The sequence below is a fragment of the Sinohyriopsis cumingii genome, chromosome 2, assembly GCF_028554795.1.
Source record: "Sinohyriopsis cumingii isolate HCF-2022 chromosome 2, ASM2855479v2, whole genome shotgun sequence".
Lineage (NCBI taxonomy): Eukaryota > Metazoa > Mollusca > Bivalvia > Unionida > Unionidae > Sinohyriopsis > Sinohyriopsis cumingii.
Window position 1 is genome coordinate 85,915,227 of NC_142962.1, and position 19,336 is coordinate 85,934,562.

Here is a 19,336-nt window from a genome sequence, read left to right on the forward strand (position 1 = left end):
ACCAACTAAAACTTTGAAAAGTAAAGAACAGGGAAAATGCTTTTTATGTCTTCATACGAGTATGTGTTAGCAAGGGATCTCTAGAATATGGTGACTGGCCTGTAAACCCACTGTATGCATGAAATGTAAAAAAATGGTATGTAACCCACTATATGTGTGAAATGCAAAAATCACCTGTAACTCTATGCATGAAATGCAAAAAATTGCCTGTAGACCCAATGAATGCATGAAATGCAAAAATGGCCTCTAAAACCAATGTATGCAGGAAATGCAAAAATGGCCTGTAAACACGCTGTTTGCATGAAATGCAAAAAATGGCCTGTAAACCAAATGTATGCATGAAATGCAAAAATCACCTGTAACTCTATGCATGAAATGCAAAAAATTGCCTGTAGACCCAATGAATGCATGAAATGCAAAAATGGCCTCTAAAACCAATGTATGCAGGAAATGCAAAAATGGCCTGTAAACACGCTGTTTGCATAAAATGCAAAAAATGGCCTGTAAACCAAATGTATGCATGAAATGCAAAAATGGCCTCTAAAACCAAATGTATGCAGGAAATGCAAAAATGGCCTGTAAACACGCTGTTTGCATGAAATGCAAAAATCCCCTGTAAACCCACTGTATGCATGAAATGCAAAAATGGCCTGTAAACACAATATATGCATGAAATACAAAAATGGCCTCTAACTGTATGCATGAAATGAAAAAAATGTAAACCCAATATATATATGAGATGCAAAAAATGGCATGTAAACCCAATACTACATGAAATGAAAAAAATGGTCTGTAAACCCAATGTATGCAAGAAATGCAAAAAATGCCCTGTAAACCCAATATATGTATGAAATATATGAAAATGGCCTGTAAACCCAATGATACATGAAATGAAAAAAAATGGCCTACAGTAACTGTATGCATGAAATGCAAAAAGTGGCCTGTAAATCCAATATATGCATGAAATGCAAAAAATGGCCTGTAAACCAAATGTATGCATGAAATGCAAAAACCCACTGTATGCATGAAATACAAAAAATGGCATGTAAACCCAATACTACATGAAATGAAAAAAATGGCCTATAAACCCAATGTGTGCAAGAAATGCAAAAAATGCCCTGTAAACCCAATATATGCATGAAATATATGAAAATGGCCTGTAAACCCAATGATACATGAAATGAAAAAAAATGGCCTACAGTAACTGTATGCATGAAATGCAAAAAGTGGCCTGTAAATCCAATATATGCATGAAATGCAAAAAATGGCCTGTAAACCCAATGTATACATGAAATGCAAAAATCCCTTGTAAATCCCCTGTATGCATGAAATGCAAATGACCTGTAAACCCACTGTATGCATGAAATGCAAAAAATGGCCTGTAACTGTATGAATGAAATGCAAAAAATGGCCTGTAAACCAACTGCATGCATGAAATACAAAAATGGCCTATTTACCAAATGTATGCATGAAATATAAAAATGGCCTGTAAATTCACTTTATGCATGAAATACAAAAATGGCCTGTAAACCCAATGTATGCATGAAATACAAAAAATGGCCTGTAAATTCACTTTATGCATGAAATACAAAAATGGCCTGTAAACCCAGTGCATGCATGAAATAAGAAAATGGCCTGTAAACCCAATGTATGCATGAAATAAGTAAATGGCATGTAAACACACTGTATGCATGAAATGCAAAAAATGGCCTGTACCTGTATTCATGAAGTACAAAATTGGCCTGTAAACCCAATGTATGCATGAAATGCAAAAATGGCCTGTAAACCCACTGTATGCATGAAATGCAAACAATGGCCTGTAAACACAATGTATGCATGAAATACAAAAGTCCCCTGTATGCATGAAATGCAAAAAAATGGCCTGTAAACCCACTGTATGCATGAAATGCAAAAAATGGCCTGTAAACCCACTCAGTATGCATGAAATATATGAAAATGGCCTGTAAACCCAGTGCATGCATGAAATAAGAAAATGGCCTGTAAACCCAATGTATGCATAAAATGTGAAAATGGCCTATAACTGTATGCATAAGATGCAAACATGCCCTGTAAATGTTTGAATAAAATGAGAAACTGGCCTGTAAACCCAATGTATGCATGAAATACAAAAATGGCTTGTAAACCTATTGTATGCATGAAATGCAAAAAATGACCTGTAAACCCAATGCATGCATGAAATAAGAAAATGGCATGTAAGCATGCTGTATGCATGAAATGCAAAAAATGGCCTGTAAACCCAGTGCATGCACAAAATGCAAAAAAATGGCTCTCAAGTGTCATAGATCATCATCCAGTGTCTCACCAATTGTACGCTGATGACACCCAAACATACAAAGCTAGCCACCCAACTGAAGCTGATGCTACCATCCAAGGTGTAGAGAGGTGCATTTCTGATGTGAAATCATGGATGACATGTAACAAGCTGCAGATAAATGATGATAAAACTGAGGCCATTCTGATCGCAACACAAAGACTTTCTCATTCACATCCTTTATCTCAAACAATAAATATCAGCAACGCCAACATTAAATTCACTCAATCAGTACGAAACCTAGGCGTTACTCTGGAGAGTACTCTCACATTGCACCAACATGTCATGAACATATGCAAGGCTGCATATCTTGAGCTGAGACGCATCAGCTCAATTCGCAAATATCTTTCAGTTGATGCCACTAAAACACTTGTGTGTTCATTAGTACTTTCAAGACTGGACTATTGTAACTCAATTCTGTCTGGTTCATCTAAATATCTGCTCCAGAAACTTCAAAAAGTTCAAAAACACAGCTGCTCGGATCATACTTAGAGTACCATGATCAGAGCACACCTCCCCGCTGCTCTGTACCCTACACTGGCTATCCATTCGATCCAGAATCAAACAAAAAATTTGTTCTCTGTGCTACATTTCACTGTTGGACTCTAGACCAACATACCTATCCGACCTCACCCATGTGTACACACCAGCAAGATACTTATGCTCCTCTTCTGACAATCATATACTCATTATTCCCACTATGAAAACAAAGTCATATGGACAGCGTTCTTTTGCATACCAGGGCGCAGCAATGTGGAATGAAATGCCCACTGAACTTAGAAACAAAGACACAGTGATCACATTCAAGAGAGCTCTCAATACTCACTTATTTCAACTGCAAGAACAAACTTAAAGACCTAATAATGTTTCCTACCTTAAATATTCTCAGCATGTTTTTTAATGTTTTCTAATTTTATGGTGTTTGTTTTTGTAATCATATCATTATATGTTTTTTATCTTATAGGTGTTGTCTAATGTTGTAAAGCCCTTAGAGCTTCTAAAGATTAGGCGCTATACAAAGTCCTCATTATTATTATTATTGTTATTATGCATGAAATAACTAAATGGCATGTAAACATGCTGTATGCATGAAATGCAAAAATGACCAGTAATTGTATGCATTAAAAACAAAAATGGCCTGTAACTGCACTGTATGCATTAAATGCAAATATGGTCTATAACTGCATTGTACGCAGTAAATGAAAAAATGGCCTGTAAACCCAATGTATGCATGAAATGCCAAAATGGCCTATTAACTCACTGTATGAAAGAAATGCAAAAACTTTAATGAAAGACTTTTCTTTATTATTCTTGCTACACCTAAAAGACATTTTTGCACTGGGCATCATCAGCCTTTACAACAAAAACTTATTTCAGAAAAAAAGTTCCATATTAACTTTGAAAAGCTCTCAAATGGGTTTTCTGAGAAACTGAGTAGCTGTGATTAATATTTGTGGGAAGGACTTCCTGACAGCTCTTCTTTTTGGGAAAAAGTGACATCTGTGACTGTCAGTTCATACATATGAGATCAGGAAAGTTTATACCATGTAGCAACTTTTGAACTAAACATGTCACTACTCTATTTTCTAATTTTGATACCTGTGCGAATATTCAAGATAAAGGCATGTCACTGAAGTGATTAAAAACTCTGCAGAAATAGGTATTCTGTGTTTCAGCTTTGTTGTTCATGTTCTGTATTAATCAGAGGAATGCACTGGGAATCTTTTTCTGGCTGTGGAAGTTCATTTTTAACATTTTCCTTCCATTTTGTTCTCAATTTTGCAGAAACACTTTGCATTTGGAAAAGTTCTGTCTCTTGTGCAAACTACCCTTCTAATGTCTTCTGTATTCCAGAGCACTCGGATACAAATGATCTGCTCAATTCTGAAAGAACTGTCATACTTAGAAAAGGTTTTCTAATTCATATCCCTCTTAATTTCCAGACCATAATAATGTTGCAATTATGTAAAGGCACCAGCTCCAGATCTTGTTGCATTAAAACTTCTATTGATAAACAGAATTTTGAACGATTTTGGTTTTTTTTGCGGTGATAAATGGACTTGTATACATAGCGTACAAGCTTTGACATCATGATCATTACACCAATCAGGTGAATCTATGCATGAGATTTTGCCTGGTAATGTAAGGCCAAGACGAAGTCTTATATATTATTTCTATCCTAAGCCATGGTTATTAATAATTATCAATCAGTTGTTGGCCCTCAGAGTTTCTAAGCATATTTCCTAGTTTGCTTATTCTGTTTGTCCAATCAGTGTTGTTATAATTAAAAACCCCATAACATGTATATGGGCTTTATATCCATTCTTATTAGATTTTATTTTCTCAAGCTGTTCTCTCAACAAGAGAATATCATCACAGCAACTGTCTGATCTTCTGTAAAAACTATCTCTGTAATGGGATTGTCCATTCACTACAAATTTGTCTCATGCAGATCCAAAGTCAATTTTTGATAGCAGCATCTACTTAAGATCTTCATGTAACAGTAATAACCCACCCACCCCATATAAAGCACTATCATTCCTATATACATAATAATTACATTCCTCTATAAGTATTACATTCATGTAACAGCAATAACCCACCCACCCTATCTAAAGCTCTTTCATTCCTATATACATAATAATTACATTACTCTGTAAGTATTACGTTCGTGTAACAGTAATAACCCATCACCCCACATAAAGCTCTATCATTCCTATATACATAATAATTACATTCCTCTATAAGTATTATGTTCGTGTAACAATAATAACCTTCACCCCCCATACATAAAGCTCTATCATTCATATGTAGATAATAATTACATTACTCTGTAAGTATTACATTCATGTAACAGCAATAACCATCCCCCATATAAAGCTCTATCATTCCTATATAGATTTGTTGTTGTTGTTTTAGGGTTTAATGCCATTTTTCAGCACATGATAGGCTATACATGACGGCCAGTATTAATGGTGGAGGAATAACCCGGGAAAACTCCGGAAAGAACCACCAACCAACGAGAAGCTACCAGCAAGCTTTCTCAAATACCCACATTAGCCAAATCTGAGACTCGAACCACCACAGACAGAGGTGAGATGGCAGTGATCCATAACGGAGAGCGCTTTAGACCACTCAGCCACTCGGGGCCCCTCCTATATAGATATTAATTACATTCATCTGTAGGTATTTCATTCATGTAACAGTAATAACCCTCCCCCATTTAAAGCTCTATCATTCCTATACAGATAATAATTTCATTTCTCTGTAAGTATTACATTCATGTAACAGTAATAACCCTCCTCCATATAAAACTCTATCATTCCTATATACATAATAATTACATTCTTCTTGGAAACAGTGATTGAGTTAATAATTTTAGCTTCCTGGATAGCAACAATCTTTGGTTTTTCAACATCTATAATAGAAATCTATAGTCCAATGTCTTACTCCCAATACAGTTCATATTCATTGATACAAACTTCAGATTTGTGTGATTCAGTTTATTGTTCTGACATTTTGGTTTGTATGAGGTGTTTCTACTTCCTTCCTATTTAAGATATTAATGAACTTTTAAAGAAACCAGATAATTTAATATATTAAAGGACATATCCATGTAAAAGATACAGCATGAATTTCAATTTAATCTAAACATACTTATGTATGAGCAGTCACTGCTGGATCCAAAGGTTAACAAAGTGACATGGCACAGCACTGTGCAAATTTGGGAGGTGCCCATTATAAAGGTCACAATCTTCTCTACAGTTGTGGAAAAACAATCATTTTCATCTGATATTTTTCATACTCATTTTTGTCTCTCCTAGCTACTTTTAGCATGGTGATGTCACACGTCATTTTTCTTATTTTGTTATGTTTGTTTTAGGCTATTTCCTGCTAACCCTGAGTTATCTGACTCACACTGCCATGTTACTACTTTTAAAACACCTTTACCGTCCCTCTCTATTATAAAAGAAAAACGGCTAAAAAGAAGGAAAAAAATGTGGCCTCTTTACAGACATATACACTTTCAAAGAACCCATCTGAACATGGTTGGGGTTAGGGTTAAAACCGCATTATCTGAACAAGGTCTAAACATGCATTTTCTCACAGACATGTTCTACTCTTAACAAACACCAAAAATCGACATTATTTAAGATTTAGCACAAGCCAACTGTCAATTGGGCTTATTTTACCTACTTGCCATCAGTCTATAACATGAAGCTAAATTTGTTTTGACTTGATGCTTGCTTGATACTATAGTGGGTCACATTTCATGTAAATATTATGTTCAAAGCAAAGAAAAAGATAATCAGTTTCTGAATTATATACATTGTTCCTTATGATATATATTTGTCGAAGGTAGCAAGCATTTAAAGGGTTTAATTAAACATTTTCATGATTTTTTTCCGTTTTAGTATCAAGCTTGCATCTGGTACATAACCTTTAAGTAGTGTTGAGCAAATTGATCACTGGGACATGGAACTACTGCAACTCACTACTGGGACATGTAAATATTGCAACTCACTACTGGGACATGTAAATATTGCAACTCACTACTGGGACATGTAAATATTGCAACTCACTACTGGGACATGTAAATATTGCAACTCGCTCCTGGGTCAAGTAATTATTGCAACTCACTCGTGGGAACAAGTAACTATTGCAACTCACTCCTGGAACATGTAACTATTGCAGCTCACTCCTGGCACAAGAGTTGGAAAACATCTCCTGAGACTAGTGTGTCTGTATTATATACTTATAAAACAGTTCCAGTGTCACAGGGGCATGTTACTGAACTCTCTCCACTTACAGTGACCAAAGTATCAGACTTTGTTACTTATAAAAGACGAGAGAGAGAGAGAGGGAGAGAGAGAGACAGAGTCTACAATATTTCACACCAGTACATTACTGAGAAAGATTAAGTTTCACAACCTAGGATTAAATGATTTAATGATACCACGATCTAATCAAAATCAAACTTTCAAGGTACAATGTCACATGAAGAATTCCACATGAAAAGACCAGAATAGACTTTAATCAGATTGTTTTATCCAAAAAAAAGGCATTTGTGGGTTGTAATTCTCTGAAGAACTAGCTCTTTTTATCCCCAACCATAACAGGGAGAATGCCATCAACTGAGACGGAGTGGTACTACCCCCATTCCGTCTCAGTTGATGTTTCAAAGATTAATCAAGTCTGCATACTAGACCAGCAAATTGTTCGCCGCTTTTATTTCTGACATTATTGTTGGCGTCTACGTCAGTAATGTCATCAGAAGAAGAAAAGAAGGGGTGAAAAAAGACAGGGAACAACTTGCTGTTCGATCTACATACTGTCATTCAACTATATGCGGCATCACGTGAGATGTCATATATGCGATGTAACCCAGTTTTAAAAAACACTTTCCTGGGACCCAAGTACTGCTTATGTAAGTGTGTAAATAGTTGGTAGTACTATAAATAACTGAAAATATCTATTTGGAAAGATAAAAATGCATTGCGTTCTGTTTGCATGCTTACCTTCTTGCCATTAACATAAAATACAAGCACACTTGTTGGACTTTCCATACATGCGTTCTTTTCACTATTTACCTCCATCGTTGATATGTTCCTTCACCTTGTTTACATATCAATCTGAAAATTAACCAAACTTTACATCTATGGGAAACTCGTTTAAACGATTTTGAATGGCTGATGACGGAATCCCCGGCACTGCCCCCATTCCGTCTCAATTCATGTTTCAAAGATCTTGATTGGTCTCAACAATACAATATTGACCATTCATCAACAATTTAACAAATAGAGCATGTTGTGAAGTGTTGTTCAGGTGGCTAGTTCGATTCACGGAAAGTTTTTATTACGCTGCACAAAGTTACATGACTTACAATGGCAGCTAATGTAATACCAGATTTAATAAGTAGCAGTGTATCTGTTGATCTTGGCAAAGGTACATTAGCTGTGATCACATTCAAAAATATTTGACATGTCATCTCTTACACATTTTCGTGAATCACCCATTTTCGTTTTACTGTCGTGTACATGTTTTATAGATGTAGATTAAATGTTTCTTAGGCAGATCATACCTTCAATAAAGAATCGTCATTACACATGCAGCTTTTAGGTCAGAAATGATCGGGTCCGGTTTCATGAATGTTACAGCATCTCCTCAAACTGAAGTTTACAAAACGGCTGGGCCATTGTTCTGTTGCTCAAGATCTCGTTCCATACCACATTTTAATGCAGCGTCATAAAGTCACATCTGGAAGAGAACGCATCGCTCAGTGACATCACTATCACACCATTTGCTTATACTGAAAGATTTGTTGAAAAACTTATCATTATTAATACCAGTTGTGAAATGAAACAAAGATGCATTTCTATAAATAATGTTTTTTTATTTCATAGGGATAACAGGTCAAATTTAAAATTTCATCTCAGGTTAATAAATATGGTATTTTTGAGAAGGTCAAAGCATCAGAAATAACAAAGTAGAAAATAAAGTATACTCCGTTTCATGGTTTTTGCTCATAGCAAGTGCAAACAACTTATTTTATTGCTTGCAACAACAAAAAGAAGAATTCTCCAAAAACGTGAGCATTTTTGGTACAGTGTATATATTGAAAACAAATCCAGTAATGGAATTTTTTTTTGGTCAATTAATGAAGCAGTCACTTGAGAATATAACCAGACTGTTCTTGAGGCATAATTTACAAATGTATGTGGTATATAAAAGGAAATTTTGGGGAAATGTGCCTCGGCCAAATCAAAATTTGCAGTTTTAATTACTCAGAATTTACAATTATGAGTGTATATCCAATCCAAAAGCCATATTATGTGTAAAGCTTGTTTTTATTCATGTTTTATTCATGTGAAAGTTAAATCTAAAAGAGTGGCCAAGTGGTCTAAAGTGCTTTCCATTACGGATCACTGCCATCTCACATCTGTCTGCGTGGGTTCGAGTCTCAGATTTGGCCAGTGTGGGTATGTGAGAAAGCTTGCCAGTAGCATCTCGAGGGTCGGTGGTTCTTTCCAGGGATTCCCAGGTTCTTCCGCTACCATTAATACTGGCCACCATGTATAGCCTATCGTGTGCTGAAAAATGGCGTTAAACCCTACAACAACAACAACAAATTCAAAAGAGATCGGTAACATCTGCCTCCTTACTTTTCAGAAGAAATCTGTTATTCCTTTTAAATGCCTACATGTATTAGAATTCGATTAAATAATTCATCTAAAAATATTGTTTTTATGACTGAAATTTTACATAAAATATTTATTTTTCTCAAATATTTCCTGTGGAAAGTTCAATACGGTACTTTATATACTTTGTATTTTTATTAATTTATATATTTTACATTTGCTTTTTTGCATAGTTGGGTTGTGCTGGCATTTTTTGTCATAACAATTATTAATTTTTTTTTAAACAGTGTAAAATAACAATAAAATCACAGACAAATGAAGATGTTTTTACAGGGTGTATGGATACTACTCATCTTTGTTGATACAAGTATAAATTTGTATTAATCTTTTTTACTACTACATTAATTTCATACCCATAGGTATCAAGCAGGTTTTATACTATTTTGTAGCAGTAATAATAAAAACAAACTGCTGGTTACAGGTAGCGGTAGCAACGATATTTATATTCATTGAGTATATAGTTGCTACTGAAGGAGTCTGACATTTTGTCAGTAAAGTACCTTACATTAAATCACCTTAATGTTCTATAAATATATGTATATTTATTATACTGATAAGGTGATTTTGTGTTGTCGCAGATTTCGTTGTACTTTATTGATAAAATGTCAGACTCTGTGGTTGCTACCTCTACCAGGTGCTCAAGGGAGAGAATTCACACATATTTCCAGTTAAAGATGAGACAGAGGGTATGCTATAATACAACCCATTCCCACGAAATGAAGATAATTACCACAATATTCTTTGCACAAACTATATTTAAATACATAAATAAAACCTTCCATGATCTGCAAACGTTTTGTGGATTTGTCATGAAGATATTCTCTGAGCCTTATCAAATTCTTACCAATAATGTATAGTTTAAAAGAAAAGCCAAATGGTTTCCTTTGCACAAGTTATCACGTAAAGTGTTCCCACTATTCATGAAATTATTCAAAGTTAAAAGAATGGGAGCCCCATAAAGAGGGGTACCCTTTCTGTACAAAAATAGTAACATGGTGGCACTCGGCCCAACTGAAGCGCTCTCTAGTTACGTTGTTATCGCTACATTTCACTAATTCTCTGTTTTTTCAAGCAATAAGCCCGCGTAAAAATTATTAGTTGCTAATCTGATGGGGCAACTCATCCTCTCACCATAATATGTATCCAGTCTGCTACTCTGTGTTTTAGCCACGTAACTCAGAGCTGCATGATGACTGTTTAGAATGGTGTAAAGAGTTTTAAATTAAACCTTTATGTGGATCTGGCATTAGTATGTTCAGAGTTAGTTCTTTGTTATTCTAATTTGTGCAAATTTAACCCAAAATAACCCATACTTTTGGAACATTTTTCATAATGAAATTGGCATCCTCTACATTTGTGCTTATTTTAATAAAAAATTTAGATTTTTCTATCAGATAAATAAGCAATTTCACTTTAATAGTAAATTTTCAATCATCCTTTAAAATAATTTTGATGTTTAACTTATTTTGATAAATAAAAAAAATTAAATTTGTTTCATAGGGGTAAGAATTATAATAAATGACAATAAAACCTTTTGTAACATTATGTCTTCTCTGATTATTTGCTTTACTAAAGAAATAAGTTATGAAGGATGCAAAACAGTTTTGAGTCAAAAGATGTTACATTCACGGACTGGTCTTTCTGCTTATTCACAATTAAGTATTGGAAAAAAGTCATACGCTGAATATAATATTTCTATTAATTATAATTAAACAATTTAATATAATACCATCAATATTTTTCCCCAATTTTATCCTTCGAGCTCTTGTTAAAATTCTGTTCCAATGTGAAAATTATGATGAATAAAAGAAAAGCTTTAGGAATGCAAAGTTAAATTTCTTTTTATTTAATTTTGTTATAAACTTGAGTTTTGTATGTGTTATTGATATTGCTCTGTGCTATATTAATTTTTCCTGTGCATAATGTACTGTGGTATCATGATAAGAAATAGAATTCTGTGAAGTGTGTCAAAACAGGTGACATAATACATGAAAACATGTTGGTTGAAAGCATGCCATAAAGAGTACAAAGGAATATATCATTGTCATTTTTTTACCCATCCTTTACTAATATAACTGATGTTTCTAAAGTAGTAAGAGGTATCGCTATTAAAGGTGTATATTTTGAAAAGTTTAAAATAAGTGCTTAATGCATCAAAACCAAGGAGTCCAGGATATTATCAGATATTTGGTTTCCATGAGTAATTATTCTTTTTGGGACTTAAAGAAGCCTCAGTATTACATGTTTATAATTTTCCCATAATATTAAGGAATGAGAGACCCAAAAATTCATATAAAAAATAGAATGCTTACACAAATTTTTGAAATTTGGCTTTCAGCTTCAAGGAAAACATCACAAATTTCCAAACTGAAAATATTTTTTTAATATTTGTTATTCCTTAGTACTTTCTACACATGACTATTGTTATTCCTTAGTACTTTCTACACATGGCTATTGTTATTCCTTAGTACTTTCTACACATGACTATTATTATTCCCTATTACTTTCTACACATGACTATTGTTATTCCTTAGAACTATCTACACATGACTGTTATTATTCCTTAGTACTATCTACAAATAACAATTATTATTCCTATGGACTTTCTTGACTATTGGCATTCTGTTTTATCTGGTATATTTTAATGCTGATACAGAGACTTCAGAATGTTCAAAACATCGCTGCTTGGGTTGTCTTACAGTACGAAGATCTGGGCACTGTCCCTCCTCCACTGCACTCTTCTCTGGCTACCTGCTTGATGCAGAATCAAACAGAAAATTTCATCTCTTTGCTACATTTCATTGGCTGCCAACAGTCCAAATACCTATCTGAAATCACCAATGTGTACACCAATTCTAAACTTGCACTGTTTTTATCATACACATATTCTCATGATTCTCGCCTTGATAATCAAGTCCTGTTGACAGTGTTCTTTTACGTATCAGACTTAGCCACATGGAATGAATTGCTTCTTGTACAATTGGACCATTATTTCTTTTAAGAGCGCTTAAAAAACCTCACCTCTTCCAGCCGCATGAACAGACGTAGTAAGACTTAAGGTTTCATAATGATTTGTTGATAAATCTGCAGTGATATTTCTTTGGTAACCTTGACTGTATATGTCCTTATGAGTTAATTAAAATTGTAGAGCACTTAGAGCTTCTTAAGATTAAGTGCTTTACTAAGTCATCATCATGGTCGGATTTCCTTAAAAATTCTTGGATAAGTTACAGTCAAATTTTGTATGCTGGAGTGTTATCATACTTAGACTTCGTCCTTTCATAATCATGCACAGCAACACAAGCTCTGACACTTAGACCAGGTCAGGGTCATTTGAAATTCTTTGTCAAGTTTCTGGTTAAAGTTACTTATACTGTCATTAGTCTAGAACCCAGGAAAGGATAGCTGTCAGATTAGATTATAGACTCATTAAGCACTGTCCTTTTTATTTGTGCATTTTAACCCCACCTCCAGTGATCCTCAAGCAAGGTCATATGAAGGTGAAAATATACATGTATCTTTATCAGACCAGGGAGCAAGTGACACAAATATAATTTCTTGGAATTTCTTGCTGAGTGTATGTTGTTTTTGGTGCAGGACAGCAAGCGACACATGATTTCTTGGAATTTCTTGCTGAGTGTATGTTGTCAGTGGTACAGGACAGCAAGTGTCCCAAGTATAATACATTGGAAAATCTTGCTGAGTGTTTGTTGTCTGTGGTACAGGACAGCAAGAGCCATATAATTCCTTTGAACTTCTTGCTGAGTGTATGTTGTCAGTGGTACAGGACAGCAAGTGACCCAAGTATAATACATTGGAAAATCTTGCTGAGTGAATGTTGTCTGTGGTACAAGACAGCAAGAGACACATATAATTCCTTGGAATTTCTTGCTGAATGCATGTTGTCTGTGGTACAGGACAGCAAGTGACACAAATATAATTCCTTGTATCTTCTACAATGATTAGCCAATACATAAGGAGAGAGGATTTCCAAGGATAAAAGATATACTGTTCAGACTCCTCCCCCCATCATGAAATCTTCATTTATATATAAATGAGTCTCAAAGTTATATGTATAAATATGAGTCCATGGGAGATAACAAATTATTATAGACTTATAGAATCAGTCCAAAAGAATGAGTATTGAATTTATGCCTAATCAAGTTTTCATTTAGCATTATTGTGCTCTTTAGTATATATAAGTAATGTTGTAGAATTATTAGTGTTCAGAAATTCAATGCTACCATTGCCACACACGGCACTCAATTAGAGATTAAAATCAATGGTCTCTTGCAACATGAAAATGTAAATTAACTACTTTTTTCAATGTGGATGTTTTTACAAGCACTCTAGTGTACCAGTCTTCATTAAAGACTGTCTTTTCCCTGCTATATGGATTTTTTTACAAGTACTTTAGTGTACCAGTCTTCATTAAAGACTGTTTCTTTTCTCTGGTTCTTTTTTATTATTCCCTTATGTGTCATTTCCAAAAGCTGAAAATACTAAATTTAATGTTATTAACGCATATTAAATTTAAGCCACTGTGTGATCTATGACCCTGGAGAAATTGTGTCATCAGTGTTATATTTGCCATTTCAGGTTCTGGTGGATACAGTGAATTGGGGAGACATGGAGAAAGAAACACAATGGTAAGATAAAGCAAATAAGTGATTAAATCACGAGACTATGATGTTGAAATTTCTGAAATATTGTTAAATAAGAATCGTTTAGACAACTTTTTATTAATAAGTTATGATATACCTTTCCATGAAGACAGGAACACAGCAGGTGGTGGGTTCTTAGTTTATGCTGGAAATGGTATTGCACAGCAAAACAACGCAAAGATCAAGGACTGAATGAAATCAAGTCTGTTTGGATACAGACTTAATCCACAAAATTCCAAACCCTTTTATATTGGCCTCATGTACATGCCATCTACATCCCATGTAAATTGGATTCTGTATTTTGAATTAAAAACTAAAATAGTTCTGAATGATGTTAAAGAATATTCCATTCTTGGTGAGGGTTAGGGTTCACTACTACTACATCTGTGAATCCTTTATGTACTCATCCTTGAAGCGGATGCATATTTTATTCCAGCAGTAAAACATTTGTCTAGTTTTTGATAGCATTTGCTGTCTTAAGACACCTCATCTTGTATGTATATATATATATATATATATATATGTGTGTGTGTGTGTGTGTGTGTGTGTACAAATGTCATTGTAGAAGGCCTCGTGAAAGATTGGTCAGTTGACCAAATGAGCTGTCATTATTATTATTATTATTATTATTATTATTATTATTATTATTTTATTATAAATTTTACTTTTTATTATTATTATTTTTTAAAATTATTATCCACCTTCTCCAATTACATTTTTTTATATAAGTATATGTCAGTATGTGTTATGCAATAGTCAAACTTTGACTAGTGACCACATGATAGTAACTTCATCATATAGTGTGTTTACAGTTTATATGGGTTTTTTTTCTTCATGTAGTGGCCATCTTGAAAATTTTGTTATTGTTACTTCTTCTGAATTGATTATCATGTCAACAAGACTTCATATGATGTCTAGCATATCCTAAATGCAAATGGGTCCAGTATGGCTGCCAGGGTGGCCATCTTGAAAATCTGTTATCACTTCTCCTGAACAAAAAGTCATATTAACATCATGGGAGTTTTCACCAGAAGATTTCTTTTGAAGTTTGGTTGGTCCTAAATGAAAATGGTACCACTGAGACATCCACTACATCCAACACAGTGACCATCTTCAAAATTTTCCTACTGCTACTCCAGAATGGATGGTCTTATAAAATGTGGTTTTTACTAAAAGACTTGTTATGATATCTAGTTGGTCCTAAATGAAATGGGACTGATGTGATTTCCAAAATGGACACCAATGTGGCCAACTTGAAAATCTTATTTATCGCTGCATCTCCGAAATTTAAAATCATATTGACATGGGGTTTTAACCAGAAGATTTCTTATGATGTATAGCTAGTCCTAAATGAAAATGGTGCTGATCTGATGATCAGTATGGCTACTACATTGCCCAGCCGAAAAATCATGTCATGGCTACTTGAATGGATGGTCATATCAACATGGGGTTTTCACTAATAGGCTTCTTATTGTGTCTAGTTGGGCTTGAATGCAAATTGTGCAGATCATGTGTCCAGTGGTTATTTTGAGAATCCTGTTATTGCAATATTGGCATGAGAATTTTACCAGAGGACTTCTTATGAAGTCTAGTTGGTTCTAAATGAAAATGGTGCCAGACTGTTATCCAGTATGGCCACCACAGTAGCCATATTCAAAATCTTGTTATTGCCAATTCTCCTGAAGGAAAAGAAATTTTGCAGTGTCATTTTCACCAAATACATTTTATAATGGTCCAAGAGAAAATGGTGTTGATCTAGTGTCCACTATGGCCTCCAGAGCAGCCATCGTGAAAATCTTATTACTAATTCTCCTAGATGGTTGGTCATATCGACAATGTGCCTTTGCCAAAAGACATCTTATGATGTCTAGCTGGTAACAAACATATGTTGTGTCAGTTTTTAGAGTATGGCCAACATGTCAGCCATCTTTAAATATTTTGTTACTGTCAAGTTGGGGCTGACCACCAAAAGACTTATTATGATGCCTTAATGGCCCAAAATGAAAATGTATTGTTATTGCTGAAGAGTATCAAAGATCGTTTCATTCAGAGATTCCATGGGGGCTTACACAGTTGCCACTACCTGGTACTGGCAATGATGGAAAAAGTCCAAATTTTACCAATACAAATGCTAATCAACCAATCTCATCAGTCATGGTTTATCTGTCACTGTTAAGTTACTTGAGAAAGTTGTTGTAATCCATCCATTAGAAAAAGAAAATGAAGTGAATGAGTTTCCAGCCCATACAGGAGCTGCATTGGTAATAGACACAGGTCAACATCATGTCATTCCAATATCGTTACCATCAGTCACCAAACAAAATTTACACTCAGTAACACTGTACTTCAGAGTTCATGTATTAATTAATAGCTACAGGTGTGCAGTGTATAAACAGTTTAGTTTTAGCAGCTTGGTGAAAGTCTTTAACTTCAGCATGGCTTATAGATTTCACCAAAATCCAAAACATGACATTCACTCAGTTAATAAACATGTGGTTGTTAATTTGTATCAGAGAAGAAGAAATAGAAGAAAATGATATACAAATGAAACAACTCATAACTGATCATTCATGGCAAAAGGACAGAAACAGAAAGATGGGTACTTCAATTCTTATTGTTTTGCACACCTGCAATTTGTCATGCATGACTGAAAAGAGTCAGCCAATCTGTTTAAAGGCATTAGGGGATGAAGCCATCATAGACATAAGCCTATTCTCTTTCTGCTGCTGCTGTTTTGTTGCAATCAGTCATTAACTGGTTGCGTGTAAATAATTGCGGGTGCGAAACAACCACAAAAATTAAAGTACCCATCTTTTTAAGAACTGAAGTTGCTGTTACTGCTGGTATGTGATGTTACCTATGATTGTGTCCAGTGAACATACAAGTGAATCCACTGAATAGAATACTGCCCTCTCATTGGTCAAATGGAAATGAGGTTATCAGTGGGTGTAGTGCATCATATTCATTTGACCAATGAGAAGGCAGTTTTGATTAATTTTGTTGGTCTTGCTTATTAAGTGTGTGATCATGGCCATCTCTAGTAGTAATATTGAAAAACAGGCTAACATTCTTTAAAGGTAGGATAGTGGATCAAGTTTGGAAGCTAAACATCAGTGCTAAAGCTATTAATCTACAAAATGTGTAGCCTGAGGAATTTGTGTCACTTCATAAATAGGTCACAGGAGGAATGGAAAAAGTATCCTTCCATCTGTTATTTATATACAGTACATATTATAAACTGTAAGCAATGTTACAACCCCTGTGCCATTTATCAAAGACAGCAGGGATATGACTACGGTTCAAGTGGCAAATGAAAAGAAGTCAGTTTCTGACAGGCATTTGTGTTGAGACAATTTCACAACTTAAAAAATGTTTACAGTTTGTCAGTAAATGAATACTAACAGACTCATTTATTTCTGGTTCTGGAGCATATTTCATCTGGCATTTACCAGTGTAACAGAATCTCAGATTTAGACTTATTTAAAAGGGAATAAGTGGTCTTACATTAAATTCTTGAATTTTTTTTCTTCTCAGCCAGTAGAACATCTGTTCCTTTGAGAGACTCCTGTTATTAGGTTAATTTAGCTGATATACCACTTATATGGAGCAGTTATGATTATGTTTAATATATCTCATGACTTGCAAGTTATGATCCCTAGGTCAAGATCCAGGAGTGTGCTTGTCGTAGGGGTTGGCAATAGGTAATATGTACAAAAGTGTTATGGGGATGGGTTATGTCATTTTGAGCCACAACAAACTGCTGTTCCTTGATATAACTAATGGAATAACATTATCTGTACCTCTGTAAGGATACCACCCCCCACCCACCCAACTCCCAATTACCTATATTTGAGTATTGTTCATTTTATGAGGTAAATTTGCCATTTTGGGATGCAGATGTTACATTTGTTGCTCAAGGTTCAGGACCAATCCCAATTGCCCTAGTCTTTTTTTATATTAAAAAATACCTTTTCTGTCTTTCATAACAGCTTGCTCTAGAATGTCTGATACCAACCAGCAAATCAATTTAATTTATGTTTTTTACTTGCAACAATATGGCATCAATTATTATACAGTAATTATACTGTCAGTGGAGTTATTTAGAGGGTACTAGTTTTCATGAGGTACCAGTTTTCATGAATCCTGTATAATCATGAATTTGAAGACTCAGTCAGTGGGTTCTCACTAAAAAAATAAAACATATTATACAGTCAATGAATTTAAGTACCAATCCAATTGTCATTTTTCAGAAAACCACAGAAATGGATACTCATGAAAAAAAATGAATTAACTGTCTTTGAAAAGCAATGTGGCATTCTCCTACAAAAACCTTTACCGTTCCTAAAAGTCTTCTTGTACTTGCCATTCCCTCACACTTTCATTCCCTCTGAAGTTTCCTTTTTGTTAGTGCCTTTTTTTTAAGAATCTGATAACCCTCTACCTTTCAAAACAATTACAAAATGGACCCCTGGATGACGATGCTAATGTGCCAATTATAAGATGGACCAGTGGATGATTATGCCAATGTGCCAGTTATAAGATGGACCAGTGGTTGATTATGCTAATGTGCCAGTTATAAGATGGACCAGTGGTTGATTATGCTAATGTGCCAATTATAAGATGGACCAGTGGATGATTATGCCCATGTGCCAGTTATAAGATGGACCCGTGGTTGATTATGCTAATGTGCCAGTTATAATATGGACCAGTGGTTGATTATGCTAATGTGCCAGTTATAAGATGGACCAGTGGTTGATTATGCTAATGTGCCAGTTATAAGATAGACCAGTGGATGATTATGCCATTGTGCCAGTTATAAGATAGACCAGTGGATGATTATGCCATTGTGCCAGTTATAAGATGGACCAGTGGTTGGTTATGCTAATGTGCCAATTATCAATTGTGACATCAACTTTTTGCTGAACTTTTAGATTCAAACACTTCTCTCCCTGGTCCCCTCCCATTTCCAGCAAACTTATGTCAGATTCCAACACTTCTTTCCTCTGCCCATTATATTTCCAGCAAACTTGTGAATATTTCAGACTTAGTATGATCCATAAATAAAAGTAAAGATGTTTTTCATACAAAATCTGATTACCAGTTTCATGCTTACTAATAAATGTTGTCTTGAAAATAAACTA

The 19,336-nt window shown here is 34.6% G+C and overlaps 2 protein-coding genes across 4 annotated transcripts in view; one reads left to right on the forward strand and one right to left on the reverse strand.

Annotated features, from left to right (window-relative positions):
- The window catches only part of LOC149805312 (xanthine dehydrogenase/oxidase-like), a 212,841-nt gene extending 204,890 nt beyond the window's left edge, over positions 1 to 7,951 (reverse strand). For both annotated transcript variants that reach the window (XM_089949223.1, XM_089949222.1), the window contains exon 1: positions 7,852 to 7,951. In XM_089949223.1, the coding sequence (XP_089805349.1) occupies positions 7,852 to 7,929 (78 nt within the window). In that variant the 5' untranslated portion in view covers positions 7,930 to 7,951. The remainder of the gene's footprint in view (positions 1 to 7,851) is intronic.
- Positions 7,952 to 8,122: 171 nt separating this feature from the next.
- Positions 8,123 to 19,336, forward strand: part of LOC149805313 (zinc transporter 6-A-like) — a 68,966-nt gene continuing 57,752 nt past the window's right edge. For both annotated transcript variants that reach the window (XM_089949224.1, XM_089949225.1), the window contains exons 1-2: positions 8,123 to 8,278; positions 14,131 to 14,180. In XM_089949224.1, coding sequence (XP_089805350.1) covers positions 8,218 to 8,278; positions 14,131 to 14,180 — 111 coding nt within the window. In that variant the 5' untranslated portion in view covers positions 8,123 to 8,217. The remainder of the gene's footprint in view (positions 8,279 to 14,130; positions 14,181 to 19,336) is intronic.